This window comes from Thermobia domestica, chromosome 8 (assembly GCF_964235325.1).
Source record: "Thermobia domestica chromosome 8, izTheDome1.hap1.1, whole genome shotgun sequence".
Taxonomy (NCBI): Eukaryota; Metazoa; Arthropoda; class Insecta; order Zygentoma; family Lepismatidae; genus Thermobia; species Thermobia domestica.
In genome coordinates, this window is record NC_137461.1 from 287,528,926 (window position 1) to 287,550,574 (window position 21,649).

Sequence of the window (21,649 nt, forward strand, 5' to 3'; positions counted from 1 at the left end):
ACACTAAAACATTCCATAAATAATCGATAAAGGTCTATTGCTTCTCTCCAAATTTGCAATTAATGCATGCCTAATATAAAGTGAAGCATAAGAGATTTTTCTGTCAAGTTTTGCATGCGTAAGATTAAATATACATAGAATTACCAATACCACAGATGTAGTTTGATTGCTCGTTATAGTACGTCTCAATGCATTCAGATAAATTATTACGAACATCACAGTTTTTGTACTTCGAACTGCACTCTTTTCTTTGTCCTCTACTAAAGTACACAGCATCTCTTTGTTTATTAAATTGTATCGTCCCTTTATGGTCCCAACTTTATATGAATGACCTACAGTTTAAGGTGGAATCCGAACCATCGTAATGCATTCAATGCCTTCCCACCGGGAATCGAAACCCATGGCTAAAGGAGTATGTGCTAGCCACGGGAGGGCTAATACATACAAACATAGGTAGGAGTAATAAAAACTCAAAGACTACATGTTAACGTATACAGAGTACGGTGGATTTGCAAGAAATTCTCGTCAGTTGAGTCAAGTGACAAAAATTACTCGCACCTGACTTTCTCGTCAAATAAGGCAAATACTTTAATATGAGGGGAAGTAAAGGGACTTTTTCAATTTCAGGCACTAGGGTTTGGTAACACTGCTAGTATCCATGTGATGTTTACTCCATAGGATGATAATCCAAGTAGAGCAAACATTACAGTAGATAGTCATTAATTGAATTTTTCTCCCGAGCGTTAACGACGAAACAAGTTATCACAAAAGCAATAGCTTCTTTCACCGCTAACTACACGTAGGCGAAAATTCAAATAACAACATTAAACTTACGAATAGGACAAAACTTCAGCATCATTTAACGTGGAAAACCGACTTAACACACTAAGAATTCAACTATATCAATATATTGCACCATGTACCATAAAATGAACGCACATGTGACGACTAGCTACAGATCAGAATAACGCCCAAGATAAGCATAAAGAAAGTTTATATTTGATTCTAAGCTCAATACTTACATATCCTTACATGATAGATATAAATGGTATCAATATAAAATGTGGATGTTATTTTATTCTAAAAATACAAATAGATATAATATTCTCTCATTTTTAGATTAATTCATGACAGCAGTGTTTTCAGTATGCTTTTTCTTCAACGAGTCTCTGGCGCCCACTGAAAGTCACGTCACACGATTTCTCTCTTGTTCTCGCGAGTCCCACCTACCAAAGTGACGTAATCACAGGTATGGCTGTGATTGGCTTCCGTTGGTTGCCAAGGCCGCTGGCTGCTTCGTCTGCTGGATGCTGCTATTCCGTGCGAGAATGCACAACGCTAGTTACACTGTTTGTTTAAATATAGCAGCCTTTTTAAAATAAAAAGAAATTAAATTGTCTGAGCCGGGTACACCAAAATAATGCACAAATAAGTTTATTACATCCAGCGCTGAATTAATGTCGTCTTCAACACTTCTATGCAACATGTCACTCTTATTCCCGCATTAGTCGTTGGAGTGTAGCAAACCGTTAAACATGGCAGCTTCATTGTAGATCTGCACCAAGAAGGAAATGAGGGGAGTTATTCGCTTTTTGTTTGCGAAAGGTGTTAAACCCTCGGAAATTATTCGTCGAATGCAAGCGCAGTATGGTGACAGTTGTTTATCGCGAAGCAAGGTTTACGAATGGATAGAGCGTTTCAAACAGGAAGAACTTCTTTACGTGACGAGGAAAGATCGGACACTCAATCAGCATCAACGGCTAATTATAATTTGAAAGCCATTGACGAATCACAGTGAACGAAATCGCCAGTACTTCACATATCAGTCATGGTTCATCGTATTCCATCTTACATGACAGGCTAAATTTTGGGAAAGTGTGTGTGTGCAGAAGTCATTGATGCGGTGCAAAATTGGTTACAGGTGCAACCGAAAAACTTTTTTTTCCCAGCGGAATCAAAAAACTTGTGAAAGATTGGGAAAAATGCGTTGAAATTCAGGGAGATTATGTAGAAAAATAGTGTGTGTTTCAGTTTTCTGTTGCTAGAATAAATATACCTTTTCTCAAGTCCTTTTACTTTTTGACTTCTTCTCGTGTAATTTAATGAATGGTGTGTCAATAGAATGTTTATAATCTCAGTAGTTACACTGGTATACGGTGTCAAGTAATATCCATGGCTAATATTAAGCGCGGTGTTATTAAAACGCAAAAATCAAATTTCGATTAACTGTTAAGTTCTGTGAAGTTTCAAATAATGAAAGAGTGTGATAATTCCAAATATATATATAATGTTGTGAGGATTTTATTATTATGTATAACAATATAAAATGAATTAATCACGATTAGTTGTCTCTTATGAGTAGAGGCACGAGTTTTTCGCAATGCGCGATAAAGCGAAATGCGTTAGAATTAAGTAATTTTCAGTTTCTTGGCGTTTTATGATATTCTATCTGTAGTTTCATTGGTTTCTGTTGCGTGATAAAACGCGAAATTGGCACTTTTGCACGAAATTTCTAACAATACGCGATCTAGCGTGAAATTTTAAAAAATACGTTTTCATTACTTTAGAAACGGTAGAATGTGGCATGAACTGTGCATTTTGGGTGATTAGGACACGACTATAGGGAACATGTTGCCCGCTAGCTTTCACCATCGCAGCTGGACGGGGAGTTCCGAAGTGATGATTGTTTGAAGTTTGTTGTAAATGCACTTACATATGTGTGGCTTCCAACAAGCACTGCCAATTGTGAGGGTTTTTTTCCAAGTATGGGCTGATGATAAGTGACAAATGTACACAATGAAGAAGGAAAATGTGGAAACATGTAACATGCTTATGTTTAATGCTTAAATGCAACTTGTGCTTATGTATTTTCAGAAGACAACAAAACTTTTCCACTCATCATAAGTTTAGTTACTGATTTTCCTCAGTTTGATTTGAAAAAATATTATCTATAAATGAAATTGACATTGTCAAGTGAAATATTCAGTGTATTTTGTTTTTAGGTAATTGATGGTTTATTTTTATAGCGATCTATGAATAAAAGGAAAAATTGTAAAAATGTCAGGGAATTCTTTTCCACAAGAGCCACAAAAGGCGAAATTTTATTCGGAAAATGCGACAAAACGCGAAATATGAAAAACGAAACGCAAAATTTTTAAATTCTTAGTGCGAAAAACTCGTGCCCCTACTTATGAGTAAAGCATGTGAATCATATACAATTGACGTTTTCATACTTCTGAAACCTTTACGTGCTTGAAGTTACCTAATCAACATTGTTCCGAGTTTTGTGTGTAATCAACAGCGTCAAAACCATGTTGAAAAAATGTTTCGTTTATTTTATTTATTTATATTTTGGTAACAAAATTTGTTTGTTTTTCAGCCTCAGCAGCGACGCTAATCAATATTCGAAATGCAAGAAAACACTTTGAGAAGCTGGAACGTGTTAGTCAAGCACAAAGTGCACTTGCGAGATAAAAAAAGAAAAGATGAATTATGTGTGAACAGGTAAGTGTCTTATCTGTTTAGTGTACACAAGGTCGTTTCTGATGATGATAACAAATTCGATAGACTAATCTCTAAGAAAGTAAAATAGTTCGTGTAAAAAATATGAACCATATTGTAATATTTATAAAAATTACCTAAGATTAAAGAATTAATTTACTAAAAAATAAGGAACTTACCCCCTCCTCGATCCTCGGTACATAGTCCTCATTGTATGATTACTTGAATAACTTCTTCATTTTCTTTTGTTATTAATGCTTTTATAATCTGAAAGTGGTTTCAGTCCGCTTTTAGTGTAAAAACTTGCTGGATACCTCCCTGACTTTCCCCCCTGCCTATTCAACTAAGCTCTGGTATATTTTATTGCAAGCTTAGTTTTTGGCGTTATATAAACTATTAGTGCTCATTCCACCGCTTTCGGTATCAAACGAAGAGCAAAGTGTATGAACATCAATTTCACATACATAGTGAATGATTATCCTTCGCCTGTGCAAGTCAGCATACCTAGGTATAATAATTGTGTATAGTTATTACGAGAGTCATTTGAAAAGTTCTGCACACTGAAAGATATGGAAGTAAAAATTTGTTGTACAAAATACCTTCACAGGCCTTCAGTATAGAGTTAATTTCCATTCTTGCGTATGACAGCTTCCTAACGCTTGGTAAATTCTGTATTTCGGATAGGATATCTTCATTGTTGAGCTGTCTGATTACTCGGGTCACTGGAAGTTTCGTCAGTTGGATTGAAACGTTTTCCTTGGAGTGGTTCCTTCAGTTTAGGAAACAAATCTTATAAAAACATTTTTTTCTCTCTCTGAATATAGATGACAGTACTTAACAATTACTTTTCGTCGTTTCGAGTGTAGAACAACACAGGTTCAATGCTACATAGACATCCCCCCTCCCCCCCCAGAAAAAAGGCCTCTATTAACAAAACTTTGTGGGTGCGCACTGCTTTAGACATACCCTGTATTTTGAAGCCCCTTCTCTTAGGTTACTCGTATTGGATTGGTGCAAGGTAGATCCTTAATTCTGTTTATCATTAAGGCTCATATATTCATTTTTTGGCCTTTATACGACGTATATGCAGCAATTCAAAAGGAGCATGTAATATTTTTTTTCCCCCCTTTCGGGATGAATTTCCGGACTTCGTGGACCAGAATGAATTATTAGTATAAATTATTAGAATTCGAAAACATTTTACTAAATATCCAGAGAGAAAAATTTTACAATCGAATTCGCGTATGTTTTGCCCACTATCAATGAAGTTCGTGTTCATTCACAGTGGTGCTAATTTATCCAGTTTATGGCTAAATCTAGCCGTTTTCACATATTTAGTCAGTCAAAATATAGTTCAATTTTTGTCAGTTCTGAGTTCAAAGTTACTCATTTCTATCCATTTGTGCTTAGCGGCAATTGAGTACCTTTCAGATCAAAAAAATGTATAAAATTATGAATGGAAACAATTAAATTTGATTTACTATTTTGCTAACCCATCTGCTTATGGATAGTTCGTACAACCAAATCTCTTGTCGGATTGATCTAATATTGTAATCATTACAATAAAAATGTATGGCCTTGCAACCCGTAAAGTTTTATTTATTTATTTATTTTTTTAAGTGAGTATATATTTCAGAAATATGTATACACAATGTCAGTTTTGCGGCTTGGCAAGGTGAAAATAAATGTGACTACCATGTACTCTGCAATGCCAATTTTGAGGTGAATGGCAAAACTGGAATTCCCCAACATATTCATAACTTGTGGCTTTATCTTCCATCCTTACATGTGCAACATTATAAAATATTAACTGTCCAGGATCATATCCACCTAATCAACAATTTGATTGAATTTTTCATTCACTTTTCTCTCTCCTTCGAGTTTTTTCAGAAATTGAACATTCCTGTGACATATCACACGTTACAAGCAATCGTGGTAAGGAAATTATTCCTCCTCACAAACTTGTTTGGCATAATGATAGGATTCAGAAACAGGGCCGGCTCTACCATAAGTACAACACATGCATTCGTATGGGGCAGCAAATTTCGAGGGGCGGAAAAATCTGTGATAACTATGTTATTTAAAATAAATATATCTTGTTGGAAACAGACTTCATGATGATGGTAGTTAAATTCACTAAACTAACCTATTTGAATACTGTATTCATAAATCATGTTTAGGTCGCGTTAGTTTAAGACCAGATGGACAGGGGACGCGACAGAAATCCTAAACGGCATAAGACCTAAAAATCATTTCGCGGCCCAAGTCCCAAACGGCACTAGACCTAAAGATCTCTTGTGACTCTACCATCACGTTCGTGACAAGAATACTGTCAATCTATAAGTCAAAGTTTCGGATATACTGTTTCATATTACAGAACCAGATTCTAGCTTAGTTCTTACAAGTAATTTGTATAAATACATATTCTATCGTTCTGAAATAAAGAGAAATAAATAAATAAAGCCTATTGTCCTTTCTTGCTCTTTGCGTGATAGCATTTGTATGGTGACAAAATTTTAACTGCCTATCAAATGTGCTTCCTGGGTCTTTCATAATGTCTTTATTTATTTCCATACCATTGATCACATGTTAGTGTTTTAGTTATATACGTCATAAATTTTGCTTTCTTTTGCTGATTTGAAGTAAATTATTTTTATACATATACTATTGTATTCAAGTCTTTATGTAGCGAATAGTTGTCATACTCATAATTAACTATTCCTTACTCGTTACCATTATTAATAATAATTTTAGTGTTACTAACATAGCTGTTACCGTTGGAATCTACTATTATTATTATTATTATTATTAGTAGTAGTAGTAGTAGTATATTTCAGATATGCTACATTTTTGAGACGTGAGCCTTGATTGTACGTGAAGTCAAAATCAAAGGGTATGTCACGGACGGCAAGTCATGACTTTACACCCAAAACAAACTCCCCCCCCCAAATGGGGGTTTGTCTGTTTTATGTTTATTAAACATGTGTAATAATTACAGCAAATTAAGAATGTTTATAATGGAATGTGAATGAAAACACTTTAGAAGATAAACAACATCAACATGTTAAAAGTAATCAAAAGAACCTAATTAATCATCCACAATTATCCACACTCATTTGTTAACTGTATGAACTGAGACGTGCCCAAATCTCATAAGCAGTGGGAAATTGTAAAAATTAATATTATATAAATTGATCCTCGTTCTCTTTTAGAAGTGTAATTTACAAGACACTAAAACATATTTTATTACTTTTAGTTAAGAGTTCAAATATCGAGTTTCACACATCCAGCTTATGCAAATCCTTCCTTCCTTTATAAATATTTTCTGACTATTAAAGAAAGTGCCCCTTTGTTCTTTCCCTTTTATGTGTTGATTTTTCAGTTATTATTATTATTATTATTATTATTATTATTATTATTATTATTATTACAGTGGAAAGTTTATATACAAAGTTTCATTTTACTAGCTACAGAGATTTGCGAGATACACTACTGTTTAAAAAAAAAAAAAAATCTTACCCCACCCTTTTTATGATACGTATTCCCAAAAATTCTTTCTTATATCCAGCTTTCATAAGAATATAATTTTTAAAAATTAAAATTTAACGATTCTACTTGTAGTAGTATGCCCAGAAAGTCACTCATCTTTACTCTTTTATAAAAGAACACAGTCAAACAAATGAACTTCATGAACTTTCCGATTTCTTATGACTAACTTATTCGTACATTTCCCACAAGCTATGGTTTTTATATTTACGCACTGTCAAGACTTGGGTTTCAAAAAGGTAACAAACTGGAAATATATATATAGATAGATAGACGTGTGTAATATGTAATATTTATTGTCTTATTGAAGCTTTCGTAATCTGGAAATAGACTTTGGGTTTGCTTTTAGCGTATATATATATATATATCAACTCTATCAAAACACACTCTGAAATATAGTAACTGTATTGCATAATAAATGTTCTTTGTTCAATTTTAAATTTATTGCGTTCTTAATGTATCCAGTCGGTATTTAATGTTCAGTTGTGAAATATCTAGTGGGCTTTTGTCTTAATTAAGTAAATTTTGATGGGCTTTTGTCTTAATTAAGTAAATTTTGATGGGCTTTTGTCCTACCTTTGCAAAGTTAAAGTGGGCTTTTGTCTTACTCAAAATACACTCCACAGAGTATATATTGCAATTCTGAATGCTTGCTTGGTTTCAGAAGAGTCTGCTAAAATATGCTTTTTAAACATTTTTATTTAATTCTTATTTAGGAATTTGTCATGGGATTCTCGTATCTCCATTTGAAAGAAACGAACTTCTTAACCTATTACAGAATTAATTCTTAGAATAAAATAGGTTATATTATGTAATTTATGTATAACTGCAGAACAGATAATGATAATAATAATTTTAGTAGTACGAATATAGCTGTTACCGTTGGAATTAGCTACGTTCGTAACATTATTGCCAACTAGTTAATGCATCATCGCAATTTCATGTACTGGTGGCGAATTTCAGAACTAAGGCAAGTTAATGAAAAAGGTACAAGACTTAAACGGTTTAAGTCTTAAACGCCACAAGACCTGAAATTTAGGTCTAGTGCCTATATTTTTAAGTCTTGTGCCGTTTAGTACTTATGAATGTTACCCCATGGACAATGCTAAAGCAAATGGTCAAACAAATCCCAGCACGAATTGCTTGATTGATGTCAAATGCAAGAATACAGTTCTCGAATAGTAGCGAACACGTGTTTCATTTAGTTAGTTATCACAATTTTGATATGGAAAGTAGTCTTGTCTTTGTCGTAAACAAATTCGTTATCATTGAAAGTAGAAAAAGTTTCTCTTATGTTTTTTTTAACATGTAGGAGAAGAATCAAGAAATAAAGATAAAAGTGCTAGTTGCACTGGAATTGCAATCTGTCATATTGAGATTGAAGCTCGATATTGAATTCTATAGAAAAGACGGACATTTTTCCGTGGCAGGTTTGTTTGTTTTATCGTTCACTACAGACACAATGAGATTGTGTTGCTGTGTTTAGGCCTTTCTGAGTGCGAGTGCACTCCCCCTTAGTTGTTCATGATGGGGTAATGTACTTAAAATCGTCGTGGCTTTTAAGATTTGTTCTTTCTAAAGAAAGGGGGCGGCAAATTGTCTAGGGCGGGCTTTATTTAGGAATTGGCTTTTCATATATTGTTGATAGTGATAGTGTGAGTGAATTATTATTATTATTATTTGTGTGTGTGCATTGTGAATGTTTTATAATGCTTATATTTTTTTCTCCTACTTGCAGATATGCGCAAAAGATACTGTTGTATTTTGTGATAAGATTTAAAGTAATTTGATGTCAAGTGAAAATCAAGGACCCAGAAACATGACAAACTTGGTAGAGCAACTGGATGGAAGCGACAAATGTGCAAAAATAGACTGCTTATAAGAGAAGAAACCTAATACGTATGGATTGTGTTAATATGTGTATATCAGTGGAGATTGTTTATATGTACAGAACATTGTATAAACATATATTTTTAAGCAAGCCTAAAAGAAAGTTTTGTATGTGTAATATATACATAAGAAGAGAGTATCTTCCCACGGGTAATGTTCAGTATGCTGGCATGTGTGTGTGTATGTATGTGTATGTAAATAAGATACATATATATATGTGTAAAAATTGTTCTGTGCATGTGTGGGTAGATTGACAGAAAATACGATTTTTTGCTATTTATATCATCATCTTAGGCGTGGTCACTTCGGAAATAGTTCCTTGTCAATTAAATTCTTGCTCATGAGGTAATAGAATTATCGTTTTTTTTTTTTAATTTAATTTTTTTAAAAGTTGTATTTTTATTTGAAGGTTATAATACAATGGGAGATTAATTACCGAACAGTAGAATCAATATTACTTTACATTCTTCAGTAGAAGTATGTGATCGTATAGATGAATTGTAACATTTCAAAGTACGAACAAGATGTAAATATGTATGAAAGGCTACACGGAAATGGTTGGTCGGAATAGATTAAATACCTATTCTGTTAAAATCTTTTAAGGTTTCTGGCATGCATGGGACCCATCTTTATTACATTATGAAGAATAATAACTGTATGTAAATGAAATTAGGGTAAAAAAAAATAACAAAGCCTTGGTCCCACGGACCGATTAAACGTACGAAAACATCAAGGTATTGCTAATTGTCCCGGGTTGCTCTGTTACCATATTACCGCCACTGATTTTCAGGTTAGCGTATTACCAGGGCCTTACCACGTGCAACACGTGCATTTGCACGGGGCGGTAAGTTTCGAGAGGCGGGAAAATCTGTCATAAATGTCTTATTTAAAATAAATATTTCTTGTTGGAAACAGACTTCATGATGATGATAGTTAAATTTATTAAGTTGACCTTGTATTTTGTATACTACATTAATAAGTCATGTTTAGGTCGCATTAGTTTAAGGTCATATAGAGAGTGCTAAAGCAAATGGTCAAAGAAATTCCAGTATGAATTACTTGATTGTTGTCAAATAACAACAACTCAGTTCTCGAACAGTAGTGAACATTGTTTTATTTAGTTATCACAGTTTTGATATGAAAACTAATCTTATCTTTATCACAAACAAGTTTCTTATCATTGAAGGCGGAAACAAGTTCTTTTAGAAACAGATTTAGAAGGAAAATAAAGAAATATATACAAATGAGCTAGTTAGACTGGAATTTCAAACTGATATATTGATATTGAAGCTCGATATTGAATTCTATACAAAGGATAAACATCTTTACTCTGCAGGTGTGTTTACTTTATCTTTCACTAAGATATAGATTATTATTTAAAGAAAAAAACAGATATAACAAGATTGTATTTGTAGTGTTCAAGCCTTTCTGAGTGCGAGTTCTTTTTACCCTCCCTTTCGTTGTTCATGATGGGGTAGCATACTTTAAACCGTGGCTTTTAAGATTTGTTCTTTCTGGAGAGAGGGGTGGGGGCGGCAAATTGCATAGGACTGGCCCTGCATATTGCCCGCGATTACCTTGTAGAGTCTAACCTACCAACATCGTTCTTAAATATCGAAGATTATCCAGTCATTGAGATCTGGTTTTTTACACAATTGATGACAATCCATATTTGAAGAAAGAAACATACTTAAGATGTATGAAAACTGGACATCAATTATTGGGTTATTTTTGAAATTCAAGAACTATACTGGTACTTTTAGAATTGGCAAAAGTAATTTAGAACAACATGGTTATCAAATTCGGGACAGATAGCAGAAACTGTAAGTCTTTGGTAAATTTAAGTAAGTCTTTGAGGTTTAAACTGTATTATTTTCATTTACTAAGCTTCCTTTGCTCTTTGTTATACCAGAGAGAGCCCTGTGGAAACGTAATAATCTTTTAACAAAATATGGTATGATAAATAAATTATTCATTTAAATAGATTGTAATTTATATATGATTTTTGCAGGTCTCAAAAAGTGTGGATGGGTATGGTTTTGTGGGGTCATGTAATTTCATTCTTAGGTACTAATCACGCTGTTGTCTTTACATGTGAAAGATATTTGTACAAGTTTTGGCCGGAACTCTCTACCATAATATTTTTAGTTGCAAGGTTATCTGTTCGACGGCAAAAATAATACTGGTACTGATGGCTCATCTTCGTTTTGTAATAAAATTTTATCCGAAACCCCAGATTTGGCTAGTTCCGTAACTACACTCCCCTTCCATCAGTATATGGACTTCATAACTATCTGGTATACTTCGCTGACATGGAGATAAATTGTTGCTACCAACCTGTCAGTACTAGAAAAATTTCTTCCAAAATATGAGTAAGATTTTTAAATCAAAAAAAAAAAAAAAAAAAAAAAAGTTCGTAAATTTTTTCCATTATTTTGACAGTTTTCGAATATCCAAATAGAGAAAACCATTTGAATAGGTTTGTAACATATCGTTCCTGTTTGGCTAAAGTTTCGCAATCAGTAGTTCACCTATATATATAAATGAAAATGACTGTGTTTGTAACCTCATACCTCTTCAACCACCCGACTGATCTCGATCAAATCTTCAACATAGAGAGCTTCGGGTCTGGGTTGTTTTTTATAATTTCATTTTGACGGTGCAACTTAGGGGAGGGGAAGGAGAAGGTATATATAAAAATGATCGAAATGACCGATATTAGTGCCGAATCCATAATTTTCGGGGTCGCTAAGACGAACAGTGACACTTCCGATGCCGTTTAAATCCAAATTCACCCCATTCATGTCCAAAATGAAACGTTTTCTCCTCGTGGCCAAGAACAGGTATTTAGCGAGTTCTTTAGATTGCATACGCATGCTTGTCACCGATGACAATGCAATATATCACGTCAACTTTATTCAAAATCCATGTTTCAGAGCTTACAACCACACGCTCAGTTGTGTTAAGAGATGCTAGAGTGTGTTATAGGTTTTAAACGGAACACGAATAGCCACTCGTGAACATGTTAACGTATTGGCTCCATTAACGAAGTTGGTCGAGATAATTGCTGTAAGAATAGTTCATATCCTTTATTATATGCAACCAACATTTCGTTGCTATTGTGCAGGTTGCATAGAAGGTAGTGTTATAGGTTTTAAACGGAATATGGGTAGCCACCCGTGAAAATATTAACGGATTCACTCCATTAACGAACTCGGACAAGATAAATGCAATAAGAAATTCTACTTATCCTTGTATTATAGGCAACAAACACTTCGTTGCTACTGAGTAGGTTGTATAGAATCCAGGGAATGTTATGTATTTTAAACGGGATATTGATAGCCACGGTTACCCGTGAACATGTTAACGGATTGGCTCCATTAACGAAGTTGGTCGAGATAATTGCTGTAAGAATAGTGCATATCCTTTATTATAGGCAACCAACATCTCGTTGCTATTGTGCAGGTTGCATAGAAGCTAGTGAACAGATTTTAAACGGGATATGGGTAGCAACCGTGCCCCGTGAAGATGTTAACGGTTAACTCGCCAACCACTACTTGCTTTGAACTTGGACAAATCGTTCATTTTTCAGCAAACATTTTCACATTATGGGTCCAGATAATTTTTCCTACCGACCTCTGTTGAAGAGACCACTTTAAAAACTGCATCATCTAGATCCTTACTTTCAACAGTTTTCATGACTTTTCTATTTGCACAACCGTCGTCACGCTGAGATAGACGCGTGATTTCTCTTAGTGTTTGAAATGATGTACGTTCCTACATTTCAAGTCTCTCTACTAAGTTCTTGCCACTTACTCCTTTATCAAGCTGTTCAATAATTTTCATTTTGTCAGGCATTGTCAGCACAATACATTTTCCTTTTGAAGACGTCTTACTTCAGACAGTCACAGTTTACAAGAAACGAACACACACAAGACAACAGGCACCAGTGATAGCGATTGTAAAATGATGACGCAATGTAAACAATAGAGGCAGGCAGACGTTTGACAGGCTCGCTAGCTAGCGCCTACACTCGTACCGCTTTACAGTGCCTCAGCGATTTCACGATTTTCCCTAGCAATTTAATTTTTTTCTGTGAAATCAATCCAGATAATTGTGCTTTCCTGTGTATATAGAATAACCTTAGCGCAAGAACGGTTTATACTGAGTGGTTAGGGCTCTTGCTTCGCATCAGGAAGTCACAGATTCATATCAGATGGTCGACCAATTCTGGCTGAGGCTTTTCCAGAGATCTTTCTAATAAACTTCTACTGAAGCAGCCATGATTATCTGCAACTAAAGAAAGACAAATGGAGGAATTAAGATCAAACTTCCATAGCATGACAACAACAGTATAACAATAAAATAAACGAGGATAATGTAAGAAAAGTTATAGCTACATTGCGGATATTTTTTGACTCATCCTCGTACATGTCTTATACATGGACAGTATTTTAGTTAAACAGAATAAGCGTGTAAGAGCTAATGATAATATGCTGTATCCCATTAGCCATACTATGTATTGTCATAACGAAGAACTTAACGAGGATATATTTCAGTAGCAATTTCACCTGAATCAGTAGCATGGTTCTTGTTATAGCATCAATTTTTAGATTTACAAATTGATTTGTTTTCCTACATTTTCTCAACGCTTTCGCATGATCTTTCATTGAGTTTATCACTTTGTTTAGATCTATTGCTTGATATATATATATAAAGGGTGTCCACTAAAAATCACAACTTTTGAAATACCCGCCATTTCTGTTTTAGTAAGTTAACAACACTTCATTTAGAATTCGTTGCATGCTGGTTCTGGAAATATTCAATTATTGTGAACGTCAGCGAATAGATGTCACCGAACTTACAGCAACATTGTCATTCACAATGACCGTGTTGTCCGACCAACACGAGGACGCCCCGAAGGTTTAATGTTCACAACCAAACCAGTTCTCTTAGATTTAGCAATCAGTCGCATCACAGCCGACTTATTCGGTGCGTTACGTTGACCAAACATTCCACGGAGTTTTGCTAACACTCTTTGCACAACATTTGTAATAAGTCTTCAGTATGACAACACTCTTGTTTCGTCATGAAGCGCTCCATTCCTACCCGTACAGAAAATAGATGACGATCGTTCTTTATTCGGCGTTCCGTGACTGCTATTAACAAGGATTTTATAAAATAGAGGATCTGCCCATATGTATCTTCATCCTATAAAATAAATGAAGCCAAAAAACAACGGAGCATCGGCACGTCTGATTGCCTACTCTCGTTTCCGCCATCGTCTGATTGGCTACTCTCGTTTCCGCCATCGTCTGATTGGCTACTTTCGTTTCCACCATGATTGTTGGCTCAAAACGTTGCGATCCTATTGGGCGGAATGGGCAGAGTAGGGGTGGCGAAACTGTGACGTATGGCTTCAAGATTTTGTTGTAAGGGCAGATCCTCTATTTTATAAAATCCTTGGCTATTAACCACAAAGAGAACAGATGAAAATCGTATAACATTCAATGTTGCCAGCTTACTAAAATAGAAATGGTTGGCATTTCAAAAGTTGCTTTTTTTATGCGACACCTTTTCTCTCTCATCATTGGACTTTCCTTTTACTTGTTCATCTCTAATAATGCTATAGAGTTCAGTGACTCACAAAACATTTTGCAGTTAGAAAACTCAAAAAGCAATGTTTGTTTCAGGCATAATTCCGAAAGTTTCTCCCAGAGCTGGCTAAACGCCCTCTGCAAGAAGCTAAGAGAAATTAAATTCCGATTAGTGTCACTCTTGTGCGCGAACGTTCTTGAGCAAATACTGTCCTAGTGCGTCTCCCTCTTGCGTCCCCTTCCTGGACAGAATTTTCCGGAAGAAAACCTCCTCGAAAGTCAGTGAGAAGGTTTTCAACATCAGAAGTTTGGTTTACATCGCTGTGTATATATTCTAAGCGCGAATACAGTATATTAAGATGTAAATAGATATGGGATTAAAAGATAGTCGATGGACCGTACCGCAAGTTAATTTTTGTGTGTACTTTTTTCTGGATTTAATAGTGTTAACTCTAATAACTGTATTACATATCTTAGGAGTTCATTTTCTAACAAATTTGTAAACAGTGTTGCCAATTTAGCCATTTTCGTATGATTTGTAGCCAGTAAATTATAGTTTAGCTATTACCTATAATTTTGACCAATTCTACGTTAAAAGTTGTCATTTTTGGGCTTTTTTTTTTTTAAAATAAAACTTAGCGATAGTTTAATACCTTTTCCAGTCTAAACTTCTATAAAATTATAAACAAAACAGAATGCAATATGACTGTTATTTTCCTAATCCCTCTGCTTGTAAATAGTACTTACATTGCCGCCACAACAGTCTTATGTATCATTCTTATTTCTTAGTATGATCTCAAGCAAATCAGACTTCTGAAAGTTTCACCTTCTCACAGCTAATTTCAATGTTTAATTAATTGATCATTGAACGAAAATTTTGAGTGTATGTTTAGCGCAGATGGTGTATTTCTAATGATGTCCTATATTACTAGTGATGCCGGTATATATCAAATATTACGGTAAAAATTGTGAATTAAGAAATGAATTCAAGAGCTTTGTAGCAACTCGTCAGTGACGCAAGCAAAGTGTACTGGAAAATCAGTGTCAGTTAAAGGTCAAACTATTTTGAGAATACCACGAAGAATATTACATTCTGTTTTAATTATACAGAAAAACTTTGAAATATTGTGCTTGCTTCATTGTAAAATTATGTTAATTATAAGGTTAATCCCTTACGTTCCAGGTGTCATTTTCCTATGTGTGTGCTATAATAACCAGGTTTTCATTTACAGTTAAAAGACTCTAGACCAGGGATGCAAGTAAGCAACAAAAGTTTACTAGCCCACATCCCACAATAGAAATCATTTACTTACATTTGAAATAAATAATAATGATATTAAAAACTCGCTCGCACCGATGAACCACTTCGCCCCGGGTGGGGGCGCGGTGGCCCAGTGGTAGAGCGTTTACCTCCGGTGCTTGGGGTCCCTGCTTCGATCCCAGCTCGCGCCGTGTGGACTTCGTGGTGGGTAAACACCGTGCTCGTGGGTTTTCTCAGGGTTCTCCCGTTTCCTTCCACTTTCTTCATTCCACCATTTCACTCATCTCTCATCATCACCGTCTCCTTTAGCCTAACCGGCATAATCGTGGGACGTAAAACTTAAAGATTTCATTTAATTTCATTTTCCACTTCTCCTCGGGCGAGTGGACGAGTGGTTATTTATTTGCATCCGTGGTGTAGACCGTTATATAGGGCATAATTGTGCATGCGCGAGAATAGCATTCACATTACTGATAAAAAGCATTTGCATTGTGGAACATTTGTACTGAAAAAGGGAAATGTTATGAGATGCATATAAATGTCACTGGATCACAAGGGGTTAAAAAGATTTAGCCATTTTTATTTGGATTATGTGCATCATTTAGCTATTTCCTGAAGGCACCTGTTCGCAACACTGTAAAGAATTTTGGAAAATTAGTGTGAGGGTTTTCTTATTCCCGAGTGTTAGCTTCATGTATTGGTGCAGCTGAAACACATGTTTTCTATTGTGTTTGTTATCTGGTTTATGCCAATCATTTCCAAAGCCGATGTATGACGTACAAGCACACTTCAAGAATCGGAGAAAACTAGAGGAAAGTAGGGGAAGGGGTAGTGCAGGAGAATTAAGTGTAAATAAGTACTGTTACGCACGATTCACAAGGAGTATGTCTGCAAAACCATCGTGTACGCTGACAAGTTCTTGATTCCTGTTACCACTTTTTTTTTCAAACGGTATATAGCAAAAAGTGAGGCGTTGAAACAGCACAAAATGACTACCATTTTAGGGTGTTACTTGTGCGTTAATTTAACACCAAGGACATATCAAAAATAACAGGACCTTCTGAGCATATCAGAAATAACAGGTACTTGTCAGAAAGAATTTGCATTACATTTTATAGTTTGTGATAAGCGAACCTTTACGGAGTATATATATGGCACTTATGCCAAGTAACGGATAACGTACTATATTGTCTGTAATCGGTACTGAAAATAGTTTTGTAAGCCTATGGATTGTGCTAGGATATAAGAACAACAGATGGCAGCACCGCTCTTGTAACTGTAGTCTTAGTCAGACAACTCATAGGCTTATAAAAAAAAAAAGTATTTTCGTGAACGATTACAGCGAAACATAGTACATTATTCGTTATTTGGCATAAATGTCAAATATACTGTGTAAAGCTTTACTCATTGCAAACGATAAAATCCAATTCAAATTCTGACTGACAATTACTAGTTACTTCTGATACGTTCGGAAGGCGATGTTTTTGGTGCTAAATTAACACACTAAAGTAGTAGTCATTTTCCGTTGTTTTAACACCTCATTTTTTTGCTGTGTAAGATTACTTGCCAACTCCTTCCCTTCTCCGTGTGATTGCTAAGAAAGGGAGCAACAGACTCTAACGTCATAGAGCATTCAGTTGGAAATGGCTGTTTTATGCATTATAGAGCGAAAATTGTATCTGTAATTGTTCGTGCAAAATCTTCTATCGTACTTTTGGAAATGCAGAAGGTGAGAAAGGAAGTACCATGAATACATTCAAATATGTTAATCAATAGAGAACGTAATCTATTTTTTGAATTCATTTAATTTGATCTCTGTACATGTATACTTTGAGAAAACATCATATTTCTACTGAAGAATGTGAAATATGTGTGTGTCTAATAAGAAAATGTGGTATTTATGTCATGTCAATAGAATATGGAATTTATTTTGTATAATTGATTTTTTAAGTTGATACGATTTTGTGTGTGGTTCATTTATATTTTAGAGAGCAAGGGAAAAAAAAACTTGGTTCTGTCGTTTCTAAGTGCCTTGTAGGAATAGCTTGTATCCATTCTTGACATTAAACTTTAACAATTATTTCTTAGATTGTATTCATTAGTGTTTAAATAAACCATTAGATGATAAGGTTCTAAGAAGAAGATCGATTTGCATATAAAACTTATCGGCTGGAGATCATACGAGGTATGTAGAAGATTGATCTGTTTATAGCAGACCAATTTGGCAACGTTGCCGTCACCTATGTTGTTGCACAAGAACCATGAAACCGGCTTCATTATCAATATGATATCTCGGCTTGCAGGTGTCAGAGTGTCGTGTTGGTGGTACACCATGACGTTTCCATGAAAACTTTTTTTCGTACAGGAAAACTTTTAAACATCGGAATGATCGTACCTAGGCGAACACAAATGGGGCTCATGCTGAAACATTCAACAGTAAAAGAAACCTATTTGAGGTTTCCAGCGAAATTGGTGCCTGATGTATTTCGTGGAATTCATCAGCTGATAGGCCAGGAGAATTCACCACCCATCGTGACATAGCCCAAACATTAAATCCTTCGCAGTCCATTGTCGGCTATATTATTTGTCGCCGTGTTGGCGTGCGATGCGTAATTAAGATCCAAATGTTAAAATTGACTGTCCCAATCTTACTTCGAAGATTCAATTGCATGTCCCGTCAGAAAATAGCAATACATTTTACTGGAAAAAGGCAAGAACAAATATCCTCGCTAAGTCTCCTATATGGAGAATGAATGCTTCCTAGAATGCAGTTGAAAGGATATCTGCTATAGATGTTTTTGGAATATTGGAGACAGTATATAAGAGTAGAGTTAAATATATATGTGACAATGAAAATGTATAAATATATCTTGTTTTAAAAAATAAATAACTGTGGGAAAATGTATTTCTAAGGAACAACACTGTAACTGGGCTTAGAGCCTGTTGTGTTGAATAAATAAATAAATAACCTTCTTCCGTGTCACATTCCGGAACGTAAGACAGACAGCCGCAAACTGCACGAAAGATACTTGGCGGGGTCAAAATGGAAGACTGTTGTCATATTAGATGACACATTTATCTCACGCGTAATTATAACATTCGGACAATTACGAACTGTAATATCTTTGACAAGTTTTACCAAGTACCAAGTTTTATTGCCAGTGCCGAGAAAGTTTCTCACAGGAGTCATGGTTATTTGCTCGGCGGATATTGTTATTTGGGAAAGTTAGAAGTATGTAAAGTGGACAAAAACTCGAAAGTGAATGCCATCTGCTTCGAGTTATTCACCAGGATCCAGTTTATCAGAAAGCGCTCGTTTGTGCGGAACCCACGAGTACCAGCTTCAGATCTGCATAGAAAAATCGTCCGGCCATACTGCCAGATCATCCGTCCGATGGTGGTATCGCATAATGCAGGAAGAGGAAATCTTATTATTTCCTTCTATGACGCTGTAAAATACTTGACTCCAGCCCAATACATTTCAGCACATTTGAACTATTACATCCTCGCCCCCGTACCTTTAGTGGCCTAAGGAATACCTACAGGGATGAGTGGGATAGAATTCGTCTGCCTGTGCTTCAACGTAGTTGGTTGCAGTGGAAGTTGCTATGTTGGGCAATAGTCCATAGTAGTGATACGATAGAATACGTGGTTGCACGACTTTCCATACGTTGAGCATGCTTTTAAAGTCTGTGGAATTTGACTCGATCAGGCTTTTGTATCTGTGAATTAATTATACCATCTCGTGTGGGCAGATTTTGTTCATATTTCAGCTTAAAAGTTTTTCTTTGTGACTAAAAATTTAGAAGTATATTCACAGAATTCCTTGTTTCCTACAGAATTATTACGTAGAGATTTTGGTCATACCACATTATGAATTCGTTTATTTACAGGTTTTCTCTGGTAAAAATGTGTTTTTTCTTTCTTTCTTTCTTAAGGTATCATTAAATTGTAAAGATACGAGGAGCATGCTGAAAGTCGTGAGCAACATGTTTTCACAACCGTACTCGTTAGTTGTAAGTGAAACCAAATATATCATCTCAATCTACAGAGCTTTCTTTCTAGACGTTGACGCTGTTTGTTGCCAGCACGTGACCACAGGCAGGATTTCCAAAATGGCGGGCAGTGATGTTTCGTTTCGACAGTGTGCTGTGATTGAATTCTTGTTAAAGAGGACCAATTTGCTTCTGAAATTCACTGCAGACTGCAGCGTGCCTATGGAGATGTGTGCATGGGTACCAGCAGTGTTAACAGGTGGATGAAACATTTTAAAGATGGAAACACAAGTATTGAAGATGAGCCTCGCAGCGGGCGCCTTCGAACTGCCTCCACGGAACGCTACTAGGTAAGGGCTGATGAGCTGATTAGGGAAGATAGGCGTATCACTGTGAATGAAATCGTTGCAAAACTTCGTGTTCACCATAGTGCGGTGCAAGAAATGATTCACAGCTTAGGTTATCGGAAGGTTTGTGCCGTTGGGTCCCAAGTTTATTAACCGAGGACCACAAACGTCAGAGACTATTGCCCAAACCCTTCTTCAGAGATTTCGGCACGAAGGTGATGACTTTTTGACGAGTATTGTGATTGGAGATGAAAGCTGGTTCCATCATTATGAACCTGAAACAAAACGACAGAGTATGGAATGGCACCACTTGAATTCGCCACCGAAGAAAGGGGGCGCGGTGGCTCAGTGGTAGAGCGTTCACCTCTGGTGCTCGGGGTCCCGGGTTCGATCCCAGCCCCCGCCAAGTGAACTTTGTGGTGGACAAACAACGTGCTCGTGGGTTTTCTCGGGGTTCTCCCGTTTCCTCCCACTTTCTTCATTCCACCATTTCACTCATCTCTCATTATCACCGTCTCCTTTAGCCTAACCGGCATAACCGTGGGACGTAAAACTCAAAGATTTCATTTCATTTCATTTTCGCCACCGAAGAAGAAAGCGAAGCCAGTACAATCGCAGTAGAGAAAGTTATGGGGAGCGTCTACTGTGATGCACAGGATTGCATTCTGATTGACTTTCTTGGGCCTGGACAAACCATAAACTGTGCCCGGTACATCCAGATATTTTTAAAGCTCCGTCGTTCCTTGCGTGATAAACGTCCTGGAAAGATCATCCGTCAACAGCATAATGCGCGTTCGCATAGTGCACGTGCTACTATGGAGCAGATGAGAAGATGTGGGTGGGAAACACTTCCACATTTTCTCTACAGCTCCGACTACCATCTTTTTGGTTTTGTGAAGGAAGAGATGCGACGCCATCGCTACGAGACACAGGAGGATATTCGGCAAGCAGTGCGTCAGTGTCTACGGGCAGCTGGAACGGAATTCTATTACAAGGGTATTTTCAGACTTCTATTGCAAGGGTATTTTCAGACTTGCAGAACGATGGGAAGAATGTGTGCAAGAAACGGAGACTATTTGGAAAAATGAAAGAAAGGTCTATAGATTGAGATGATATATTTGGTTTTACTTACAAATAAAGATTAGATTGTGAAAAATGTTCCTCACGACTTTCAGTATGTCCCCCGTATAAAAAAAAAAAGTTACGAAAATGTATTCATTTATGGGGACAGTCATGGATCAGGCCTAGCAGGAACACTACTGATCGATGATTTGAAAAATAGAAGAAAACATTGGGTTTATATTAAAAAAAAGAGCTGAATATCGAGAAACGTGGAAGAGACATTTCCAGGCCCAGATCTTAAAATAATAATAATAATAATAATAATAATAAAAAAAAAACGCCCCAGGATTTGCCAAAAGACAGAATATCTACTAATAGTATCTGATTTCGTAAATTTATTAAGAGTTTGATTTTTGCGTTACAAGTCTACTAAGGGAACTGCTTGTTCAG

At 35.9% G+C, this 21,649-nt stretch overlaps 1 protein-coding gene across 1 annotated transcript in view; it reads left to right on the top strand.

The window, feature by feature from the left end:
* Positions 1 to 15,150, top strand: part of RagA-B (Ras-related GTP binding A/B) — a 54,778-nt gene extending 39,628 nt beyond the window's left edge. The window contains exons 8-9 of the mRNA XM_081769929.1: positions 3,380 to 3,504; positions 8,786 to 15,150. Of these exons, the coding sequence (XP_081626055.1) occupies positions 3,380 to 3,474 (95 nt within the window). The 3' untranslated portion in view covers positions 3,475 to 3,504; positions 8,786 to 15,150. The remainder of the gene's footprint in view (positions 1 to 3,379; positions 3,505 to 8,785) is intronic.
* Positions 15,151 to 21,649: the final 6,499 nt, after the last annotated feature.